The sequence below is a fragment of the Oncorhynchus mykiss genome, chromosome 5, assembly GCF_013265735.2.
Source record: "Oncorhynchus mykiss isolate Arlee chromosome 5, USDA_OmykA_1.1, whole genome shotgun sequence".
Lineage (NCBI taxonomy): Eukaryota > Metazoa > Chordata > Actinopteri > Salmoniformes > Salmonidae > Oncorhynchus > Oncorhynchus mykiss.
In genome coordinates, this window is record NC_048569.1 from 3,783,964 (window position 1) to 3,796,663 (window position 12,700).

Here is a 12,700-nt window from a genome sequence, read left to right on the forward strand (position 1 = left end):
CTTGTCCTGTCCTGTCCAGTGGGAAAAGTCTCAGAGCACAGCTAGCTATCGCAAACTATTTGGTCTTTCAAATGTCGACTAACTTTCAACTTCAAATTTGACTTGTTATTCAAATATATGGACAATGTAGACAGTTTGTCTATGTTGTTGGCCATGATACGTGTGTCTATGTCATTTCACAGCTCAAAGTTACTGTGGATGTGTTCCTTTTCTGAGAGGAAGTGCTACCCTGTACAGTGTCCTAACTAGGAGTTGTGACTCTATCCTAATATGGATAGCGTAATCCTGAAGTGGCTGATGGGAAAAAGACAACAGGAAGAGGCTATTCAATGGGACAGACATTGAGAAAGCAGACTTGAATAAGTTTTCCTATTTGTTTTTTTGTCTTAAGCTAAAAACTACATTTTCCAGAATGATGAAATTGTTTTTCATAAATTAAATAAAAATAAGAGTAATGCTGTGAATAATATATTGAATGTAATCATTTAAAGTTCCCCTGAACCACAAGGTCAATGAGTTTACAAGCAATTTGTCCTTCAATCGCTCTATGGAACAGTACAATGCAGTAAAATAAATTAAAAGCATTGGTTGTATCTTAAATGGTATCCTATTCTATATATATATATAGAGCACTACTTTATGACCAGGGCTCCAGCCAAATGTAGTGTACTACATAGGGAATATAATGCCATTTGGGACTCAAGCCTTTTTTTTCCCATGTAGTCATCCTTTCTGTCCAAGGTAAAATAAATAATAAAAAAATACACAAGAAAAAGATTGAGCCATGTTTCTGTTCGACTGACTGTCTTCCAGAGGAGAAGACCGTGTCGATAGAATGTCATAGATCATGTGTTACCCTGCGTTTAGGGCAAAGAGAGGAAGAAAAAAAAACAAAAGAGAGCACATTTTACATTTTCACAACAGATCTCCATACAAATAAAGTGATCGACAAAAAGAGAAATACTAAGAACAAAAGGTGAAATGTATTGGCACATACAACGTCTTTTTTCTCAACAACGTAAAACAAACAAACAAAGTATTTTAATTAAAGGGCAAACAGATTAAAAAAAAAAAAAATCTAAAACTAAATGGCATTACGTACAAGATGAGTGGTTTGTTTTGTTTTGTGACGAGTCGGGCTGATCTCTGAATCTTTAACGGAGGCGGCCATTATGTGTTTCTATCCCTCGATGCTAATCCATGTGAATCTCTCACCGACACAGACATCAATACCATAACATTATACCATTCAGCATCCTCATTACTTTCCTGGAGTCATCTTTTCTAATTTTTTTTCCAATAGCGCAAGTCAGAATTCTAATATTGAATAATGAATCCTGAAATTGGAAACAATGTAATGAATTCACTTCTTCACAACCCCCCCCCCCCCCTATACATGTTCAGAATGCCAATGCAGCTATTCCTTCTTCTTCTTCTTCTTCTGTTTTTTGTCCCCAGGACAATCCATCGTCAGAAGAAAAATAGACACTTGCAAATTATAAAAGGGAGCACAGTTACCATGGGTTACCAGAGTCAAACATGAGGATATCGATGTCCTATTTCCATGGCGATTAATGATTCAGTTGTACATGCCCCCCCCCCCCCCGCCCCCCACCCAGGTGCCTTGTTTTGTTAAAAAACTAAAGGTTATGTATCTATCGTCAGTGATGCATAGCTGTCCATGGAGCACCCTAATGTAACACAATATCACAAGTCGGGAGGAGGCTGTTACAAATTGGATTAGAAATAGTTGTACTGTAAAATACTGTATATACTATATGGAAACTATATGGAAATCATATGCATCGTTTATCATCTATAAAATGCCCCCCCTGCATTAGCATCCAAAACAACCCCTGGGGTGATCGTATCCAAAACAACCCCTGGGGAAGTCGTATCCAAAACAACCCCTGGGGAAATCGTAACCAAAACAACCCCTGGGTTGATTGCAACCGTAACAACCCCTGGGGAAATCGTATCCAAAACAACCCCTGGGGAAATCGTATCCAAAACAACCCCTGGGGAAATCGTATCCAAAACAACCCCTGGGGAAATCGTATCCAAAACAACCCCTGGGGAAATCGTATCCAAAACAACCCCTGGGGTGATCGCATCCAAAACAACCCCTGGGGAAATCGTATCCAAAACAACCCCTGGGGTGATCGTATCCAAAACAACCCCTGGGGTGATCGCATCCGAAACAACCCCTGGGGAAATCGTATCCAAAACAACCCCTGGGGTGATCGTATCCAAAACAACCCCTGGGGTGATCGTATCCAAAACAACCCCTGGGGTGATCGCATCCGAAACAACCTCTGGGGTGATCGTATCCAAAACAACCCCTGGGGTGATCGTATCCAAAACAACCCCTGGGGTGATCGCATCCGAAACAACCCCTGGGGAAATCGTATCCAAAACAACCCCTGGGGTGATCGCATCCGAAACAACCTCTGGGGTGATCGTCCTTCACAGTCAGCCAAGCTTAAATAAACTGAGGTACATGTGTTTGTCTCATGACAACCTTAACTGTTAAAAACTGAAGATCACCATCATCATCACAATCATCACCACCAATGCATCATAAAGCAACAAAAAGATCCCGTTGGATAAGGTTGTCAACAGATACGTTTTAACAGGGACCAAACTCATTGTCAATAAAGTAAATATCTTATATTCATACAAAAGCCTTCCAACCACCTTGTAATACCACTTGATACCGTCTTGATTCCCAATACGTTCCAAGACCCTCCATACCTCGACTGGAACGAGTGATTATAAGTCTGGTTTGGACATGTTGTTCTAATGATTTCAAAACAACATTTTGGCAAATACCAAACAGCTGTCTGTGGTTGTGATAGGGTAGCAACATGACCAGGGCAGAGTTGAGGAGAAGCAACATGACCAGGGCAGAGTTGAGGAGAAGCAACATGACCAGGGCAGAGTCGAGGAGAAGCAACATGACCAGGGCAGAGTCGAGGAGAAGCAACATGACCAGGGCAGAGTCGAGGAGAAGCAACATACTGTAGATGTAAGTTGAGGAGAAGCAACATACTGTAGATGGACCCGAACAAGGAGATATGGAGATCTTTCCCGGGGTCTGCCATGATCCCCTAGAGTCCGTCTAGAGGTGATTCAGTTCTAGGTCTAACCAGTGTTCCCACAGCCTGTGGAATGTTCTAGGCTGTGGTCACTGACCGTTTGCATGTGGTCACTGTGAGACCAACCCCTGTGAGATTCTACCACTGTGAGATTCTACCACTGTGAGACCTACCACTGTGAGATTCTACCACTGTGAGACCTACCACTGCGAGACCTACCACTGCGAGACCTACCACTGTGAGACCTACCACTGTGACACCTACCACTGCGAGACATACCACTGTAAGACCTACAACTGCGAGACCTACCATTGTGAGACCTAACACTGTGACACCTACCACTGCGAGACCTACCACTGTGAGACCTTCAACTGTGAGACCTACCATTGTGAGACCTACCACTGCGAGACCTACCACTGTGAGACCTACCACTGTGAGACCTACCACTGTGAGACCTACCACTGTGAGACCTACCACAGCGAGACCTACCACTGTGAGACCTACCACTGCGACACCTATCACAGTGAGACCTACCACTGTGAGACCTACCACTGTGAGACCTACCACTGTGAGACCTACCACTGTGATACCTATCACTGCGAGACCTACCACAGCGAGACCTACCACTGCGACACCTACCACAGCGAGACCTACCACTGTGAGACCTACCATTGTCATCTCACATCATCACCAGGCAACGAGGGTCCAGAGAAACATTGATGTCTGGAGATAGCAAACAGTCCTTAGGTCTTATAGGTCCAGCTGTTACACTTGAGCTTCAGTTCCAAATTCAATCCAAAACACCAGTAACGCACATGAAAACAAAAAACAAAAACAACATTGATCAATGAAAACTCAAAAAGTTGACGTTTGAAAGGGAAAACAACACTGTGGAAAACATAAAATAGAATTTCTTCATCGTTTATCATTTTAGAGTCTTCGTCGTCCCCCTTTCAGAGGTCCTGGGGGTCGAGGGGGGGGGGGGGGGGTATTATAGAGGAACAGACAGGACAGATAGGGGGGTTGGTTACAGTATTAAAGGGACACAGAGAGGTCCGTTAGGTGGGTTGGTTATAGTATTATAGGGGGTTTGTTGAGAAGTATCTGTGTTTCTGAGGTCCAGGCACCATGCCCCTCCCCCCTCTGCCCCTTGTTTCTGTGGTCCTGCTTCTTCTAGTGGTACTGCTATCTGTCTGTCTGTGCTGTGTTGTAGGTCTGACGGACTGTCTGGGTGGGACTCTCTGCCAGGGCTGCTGGGGTTAAAAGGCCGAGCCAGTGATGGCGTTGAGTTGCTTCATGAGTCCCTCTAGGCTCGCCATCTGTTCACTCAAGTCGTCTTGTTCGTAAACCTAGAAGAAAGAAAACAAAAGTCCACTGTCACACAAATTCAAAGAAGAGTCATCGTCGTCCAGAATAATTGCAGGGGGAAATGTATTGTACTTTTTATATACAATACAATGGTTATTTAACCAGGTAGACCAGATCACCTTTATTTAACCAGGTAGACCAGATCACCTTTATTTAACCAGGTAGGCCAGATCACCTTTATTTAACCAGGTAGACCAGATCACCTTTATTTAACCAGGTAGACCAGATCACCATTATTTAACCAGGTAGACCAGATCACCTTTATTTAACCAGGTAGACCAGATCACCTTTATTTAACCAGGTAGACCAGATCACCTTTATTTAACCAGGTAGACCAGATCACCTTTATTTAACCAGGTAGACCATATCACCTTTATTCAACCAGGTAGACCAGATCACCTTTATTTAACCAGGTAGGCCAGATCACCTTTATTTAACCAGGTGGGCTAGTCGAGAAGTTCTCATTTACAACTGCAACCTGGCCAAGATAAAGCAAAGCAGTTCGACACAGACAACAACACAGAGTTACACATGGAGTAAAACAAACATACAGTCAATAATACAGTAGAAAAGTCTATATATACATTGTGTGCAAATGAGGTAAAATAAGGGAGGTAAGGCAATAAATAGGCCATGGTGGTGAGATAATTACAATATAGCAATTAAACACTGGAGTGATAGATGTGCAGAAGATGAATGTGCAAGTAGAGATACTTTGGTGCAAAGGAGCAAATTATTTTTTTAAAATAACAATATGGGGATGTTGTAGTTGGATGGGCTATTTAAAGATGGGCTATGTACAGGTGCAGTGATCTGTGAGCTGCTCTGACAGCTGATGCTTAAAGCTAGTGAGGGAGATATGAGTCTCCAGCTTCAGTGATTTTTGCAATTCGTTCCAGTCATTGGCAGCAGAGAACTTGGCTTTGGGGATGACCAGTGAAATATACCTGCTGGAGCGTGTGCTACAGGTGGGTGCTGCTATGGTGACCAGTGAGCTGAGATAAGGTAGGGCTTTACCTAGCAAAGACTTATAGATGACCTGGAGCCAGTGGGTTTGGCGACGAATATGAAGCGAGGGCCAGCCAATGAGAGTGTACAGGTCGCAGTGGTGGGTAGTATATGGGGCTTTGGTGTCAACACGGATGGCACTGTGATAGACTGCATCCAATTTGCTGAGTAGAGTGTTGGAGGCTATTTTGTAGATGACATCGCCGAAGTCAAGGATCGGTGGGATAGTCAGTTTTATGAGGGTATGTTTGGCAGCATGAGTGAAGGATGCATTGTTGCGAAATAGGAAGCCAATTCTAGATTTAACTTTGGATTGGAGATGCTTAATGTGAGTCTGTAAGGAGAGTTTACAATCCAACCAGACACTTAGAATATGTGGCCAACTACAAGTCAGAACCGTCCAGAGTAGTAATGCTGTGAGGGCGGGCAGGTGCGGGTAGCGATCGGTTGAAGAGCATGCATTTAGTTTTACATGCATTTAAGAGCAGTCGGAGGCCACGGAAGGAGAGTTGTATGGCACTGAAGCTTGTCTGGAGGTTAGTAAACACAGTGTCCAAAGAAGGGCCAGATGTATACAGAATGGTGTCGTCTGCGTAGAGGTGGATCAGAGAATCACCAGCAGCAAGAGCGACATCATTGATATATACAGAGAAGAGAGTCGGCCCGAGAACTGAACCCTGTGGCTCCTCCATAGAGAATGCCAGAGGACCGGACAACAGGCCCTCCGATTTAACACATTGAACCAAGGAGGATGTAGTGATTGACAGAGTCGAAAGCCTTGGCCAGGTCGATGAATACGGCTGCACAGTAATGTCTCTTATCGAGGGCGGTTATGATATCATTTACAACCTTGAGCGTGGCTGAGGTGCACCCATGACCAGCTCGGAAACCAATTGCATAGCGGAGAAGGTACGGTGGGATTCAAAATGGTCGGTGATCTGTTGGTTGACTTGGCTTTTCAAAGACCTTAGAAAGGCACGGTAGGATAGATATAGGTCTGTAGCAGTTTGGGTCTAGATACATTTAAATTAAGACCTAAATTAAATTAAGACCTAGACAACAAGGTGAGGGAAATTCCTTACTAATTAGTGACCTTAATTTAGCAATCAATTACAAGGTTGGAAGGAAAACCAGTAAACACTCGGCCTTTTGTGGAATGAGTTTGACACGCGAGTTAAGGGAACAGCAGCAAAGTAGGCATGAAGGAAAAACTGATGATACATACAGTACTTTATATTGGTATGATACATACAGTACTTTATATTGGTATGATACATACAGTACTTTATATTGGTGTGATACATACAGTACTTTATATTGGTATGATACATACAGTACTTTATATTGGTATGATACATACAAGTACTTTATATTGGTATGATAAATACAGTACTTTATATTGGTATGATACATACAGTACTTTATATTGGTATGATACATACAGTACTTTATATTGGTGTGATACATACAGTACTTTATATTGGTATGATACATACAGTACTTTATATTGGTGTGATACATACAGTACTTTATATTGGTATGATACATACAAGTACTTTATATTGGTATGATACATACAGTACTTTATATTGGTATGATACATACAGTACTTTATATTGGTATGATACATACAGTACTTTATATTGGTGTGATACATACAAGTACTTTATATTGGTATGATACATACAGTACTTTATATTGGTATGATACATACAGTACTTTATATTGGTATGATACATACAAGTACTTTATATTGGTATGATACATACAGTACTTTATATTGGTATGATACATACAGTACTTTATATTGGTATGATACATACAGTACTTTATATTGGTGTGATACATACAGTACTTTATATTGGTGTGATACATACAGTACTTTATATTGGTATGATACATACAGTACTTTATATTGGTATGATACATACAGTACTTTATATTGGTATGATACATACAGTACTTTATATTGGTATGATACATACAGTACTTTATATTGGTATGATACATACAAGTACTTTATATTGGTATGATAAATACAGTACTTTATATTGGTATGATACATACAGTACTTTATATTGGTATGATACATACAGTACTTTATATTGGTGTGATACATACAGTACTTTATATTGGTGTGATACATACAGTACTTTATATTGGTATGATACATACAGTACTTTATATTGGTGTGATAAATACAGTACTTTATATTGGTGTGATACATACAGTACTTTATATTGGTATGATACATACAAGTACTTTATATTGGTATGATACATACAGTACTTTATATTGGTGTGATACATACAGTACTTTATATTGGTATGATACATACAGTACTTTATATTGGTATGATACATACAGTACTTTATATTGGTGTGATACATACAGTACTTTATATTGGTATGATACATACAGTACTTTATATTGGTATGATACATACAGTACTTTATATTGGTGTGATACATACAGTACTTTATATTGGTATGATACATACAGTACTTTATATTGGTATGATACATACAGTACTTTATATTGGTGTGATACATACAGTACTTTATATTGGTGTGATACATACAGTACTTTATATTGGTATGATACATACAGTACTTTATATTGGTGTGATACATACAGTACGTTATATTGGTGTGATACATACAGTACTTTATATTGGTGTGATACATACAGTACTTTATATTGGTGTGATACATACAGTACTTTATATTGGTATGATACATACAGTACTTTATATTGGTATGATACATACATTACTTTATATTGGTATGATACATACAGTACTTTATATTGGTATGATACATACAGTACTTTATATTGGTGTGATACATACAGTACTTTATATTGGTATGATACATACAGTACTTTATATTGGTATGATACATACAGTACTTTATATTGGTATGATAAATACAGTACTTTATATTGGTATGATACATACAGTACTTTATATTGGTGTGATACATACAGTACTTTATATTGGTATGATACATACAGTACTTTATATTGGTATGATACATACAGTACTTTATATTGGTATGATACATACAGTACTTTATATTGGTATGATACATACAGTACTTTATATTGGTATGATACATACAGTACTTTATATTGGTATGATAAATACAGTACTTTATATTGGTATGATACATACAGTACTTTATATTGGTATGATACATACAGTACTTTATATTGGTATGATACATACAGTACTTTATATTGGTATGATACATACAGTACTTTATATTGGTGTGATACATACAGTACTTTATATTGGTATGATACATACAGTACTTTATATTGGTATGATACATACAGTACTTTATATTGGTGTGATACATACAGTACTTTATATTGGTATGATACATACAGTACTTTATATTGGTGTGATACATACAGTACTTTATATTGGTATGATACATACAGTACTTTATATTGGTATGATACATACAGTACTTTATATTGGTATGATACATACAGTACTTTATATTGGTGTGATACATACAGTACTTTATATTGGTATGATACATACAGTACTTTATATTGGTATGAACATGGGTCTCAGTGAATCCCTTTATATCTGAGTGATTATAGCTCCCATTTAAACAGCATCAATATCAGTCTGCTGTTATTAACCTTGCATTGGCTTACCAGTGGAACGACAAGTGATTTACCATCATGATTCTCCCAAAGTGTGTGTGTGTGTGAGTATATGTGTGTGTTGACACACTCTGATTCTGGTTATTTTCCTCTCTCTTTAGCTGTGACCTCCAGTCAGACAGATTCCTCTCTCCCTATCTGTGACCTCCAGTCAGACAGCTTCCTCTCTCTCTGTGACCTCCAGTCAGACAGCTTCCTCTCTCGCTGTGACCTCCAGTCAGACAGCTTCCTCTCTCTCTCTCTCTGTGACCTCCAGTCAGACAGCTTCCTCTCTCTCTGTGACCTCCAGTCAGACAGCTTCCTCTCTCTCTGTGACCTCCAGTCAGACAGCTTCCTCTCTCTCTCCCTCTCTGTGACCTCCAGTCAGACAGCTTCCTCTTTCTCTCTCTATCTGTGAACTCCAGTCAGACAGCTTCCTCTCTCTCTGTGACCTCCAGTCAGACAGCTTCTTCTCTCTCTGTGACCTCCAGTCAGACAGCTTCCTCTCTCTCCCTATCTGTGACCTCCAGTCAGACAGCTTCCTCTCTCTCTCTCTCTCTCTCTCTCTCTCTCTCTCTCTCTCTCTCTGTGATCTCCAGTCAGACAGCTTCCTCTCTCTCTGTGACCTCCAGTCAGACAGCTTCCTCTCTCTCTGTGATCTCCAGTCAGACAGCTTCCTCCCTCTCTCTCTATCTGTGACCTCCAGTCAGACAGCTTCCTCTCTCTCTCTATCTGTGACCTCCAGTCAGACAGCTTCCTCTCTCTCTGTGACCTCCAGTCAGACAGCTAAAACAGCTAAAGTGATAAACTGGCCTCCACAGTCCACAGTTCAGAGTTCAGAGTTCAGAGAGTTAATATAAAAATGCCTTTAAAGGGAGAATGGAAACACTTCAGGTCGTAAAGCAAACAGATGTATTCAATCCACTAATACTAAACATGTGCTCGTAACATAGAAACAGCTATCTATTTTAAGTATTTTGATCATGAACAACGTCATCATGAACAGCGGCATCTTGAACTGCCAATGCGTCATTGTAAGTTTGGCGTTGAGACTGAAGTGAACGCTGCTTTGCCTCCACGGGACCTGAAAGGGTTCTCACATCTTTGACAACACTATCATTGAAATCAGGACAACAATATTAAGGTACGAAACTGTTAACTATTAAGTTTTATGTTGATAATTATAATGTACTATATGTACTTAGAGTATGTGTTCGCTATTGATAAGATGAGCATGTGAAATGATTTATATATTTTTATTTAACCTTTATTTAGCTAGGCAAGTCAGTTATGAACATTACAATGATGGCCTACCCACCCGGCCAAACCTGGGCCAATTGTGCACCACCCTATGGCCACCCACCACCCAATTGTGCACCACCCTATGGCACTCCCAATTACGGGCCAGATGTGAAACAGCCTGGATTTGAACCAGGTACTGTAGTGACGCCTCTTGCACTGAGATGCAGTACTGTAGACCGCTCCACCACTCGGGAGCACCAAAATGTAGATAACAAGCTGAGCAGGCAATCAGCCAAACGAGGCAAGGTAGCTAGCTAGTCGACTTGATTTAGCTCTTGTCTTGTCTCTTTGATGTAAATGTTTTCATTGATAACTGTACAAAATGAAATACTCATATTAACCATTTGAAGAGCATTTGTCATTAGGTATGAACAAGACCTAGCTAGCTAAAACAAAATGGCTACCTAGCTAGCTAAAACAAAATGGCTACCTAGCTAGCTAAAACAAAATGGCTACCTAGCCAACTAAAACAAAATGGCTACCTAGCCAGCTAAAACAAAATTGCTACCTAGCTAGCTAAAACAAAATGGCTACCTAGCCAGCCAGGAAAAACAGAGGTCTGCTGCAGGATTGTTAATTTTACCAGTAAAATGTTTGATCCCCAATATAAGTAGGTAGCTACAGTAATTATTAGTTGGCTAGCTGTCTTTAAAAAAAATCTGTGACGTCTATGATTCCTGAAAATAGTAATCCCGAGCCTGAAGCCTAACCCTTGTGATGATCGCTAGCTATGATGACTTTTAAAAACCTCAGCTTAGTGAGTGCATCATCCTGGTACTTAGCTACTTACAGGCATATCATATTATTTCAGTCATGGAGTATCAGATTAAATTATCTTCCATCTTTTTTTTTCTCAAACGTTAGAGTGAAATCCTTAGGATGATCAAATTTAACTTTTGTCACCTTGCAAGCCCGATTTGATAACTTCTACAATTCCTTTTTTTTTATGTGACTGATTACCATTTGATTGACGTGGTGCGTGGTGCGATCGTGTGTCCTATAATTTGAAATGTCTGTTTGTATCATGTATATACGTATTCGTATATAGTTTGACACCAGTAAAATAACGCTCATTAATGCACGTAGAGGTCAGGGTCTCGGTAAATTCAGGAATTCCCAAAACTCTCCTACTGATGACACAACAATGTCAATATGGCGATTTACAGTTAAAACCTCGCACAGGGTTCGTCTCCTAGGTTTGGCCTCAGGCCAATTCTGTTCCGAGCTAATAGTTAGCGGGACATAACATAATTAGTATATCATATTAGCATAATTAATTGATCTGCACTATATATTGAACGACATTTTAACACTTTTGATTAGTACATAATACATTCAGTGACAATAACGTGATCATTTTGTTCTGATTACACCAATGTCTCTCTATTCAATTATTATTTTGGTCTATTTTCTCTGTTCGTTGATTGGTGGGGAAAACAGGTCTATGTCTATATCTACACTACATTTTGTATTTTTTACGTCAACATTTTGTTCAGAACAATTAGCTTTGATAGCGAGAGAAAATGTCCAAAGAATTCAATCTCAGACGTCATTATGAATGGAAATTTTCAAAGTGGCCTTCCCAGACAAGAGACCCGACGCAGAAACATTGAAGCGTTAACTGCAAGTTACAAACTTGTGTGTCTGACATATTCTGTCACTTAAAACGGGCTAAATCGATAAAAGAAAATGAAGAGGGGAAAATACTCCTCCCTTGCTAAGAAAACCGCAATTCAAACGGAGCTGATTGAATTCCAGACATCGAGCCAAATCAGGGATGCGCTCAGCAGTGCTGAGTCCTCGTGTGCGTTTTGGGTGTCATTCTCAGAGGAATACAGCACAGTAAAGAAACGTGTATGTTATGTTCTAACAACGTTTTGGATCGTCTTACTCCTGCGAGTCCTCATTTTCGTCCATGAACGCAAAACGGACTCACGACAGTAAACCAACCGGCTTTCACACAAGTCAATCGAGGACCGTCTCCGGCATCAAAATCAAATCCGTCTCACGCGTCATCCACAAGATGGTGTTCGTGAAATGCAACTTTCCCCCACTGAGTAAGTCAGTTAGTGGCCTATATGACAGCATTCAATAAATACACACATTATTGGGAGTGTTTAACCAGGGATATTTAGGTCTGAATCTGACAGGGGCCAAATACAGACATTCAGACACAATTGTAAATAGAACAGTAGTCTTACGACCCAATTCTATTATATATTTTTTCTTGTTAAAGATGCTCTTAAAAAAGTCTCATAGCCTTG

General features: G+C 39.9%; 1 protein-coding gene across 2 annotated transcripts in view; it reads right to left on the bottom strand.

The window, feature by feature from the left end:
- Nucleotides 1–578: 578 nt before the first annotated feature.
- The window catches only part of LOC110513199 (netrin receptor DCC-like), a 632,990-nt gene continuing 620,868 nt past the window's right edge, over nt 579–12,700 (bottom strand). For both annotated transcript variants that reach the window (XM_036976622.1, XM_036976621.1), the window contains exon 29: nt 579–4,447. In XM_036976622.1, coding sequence (XP_036832517.1) covers nt 4,358–4,447 — 90 coding nt within the window. In that variant the 3' untranslated portion in view covers nt 579–4,357. The remainder of the gene's footprint in view (nt 4,448–12,700) is intronic.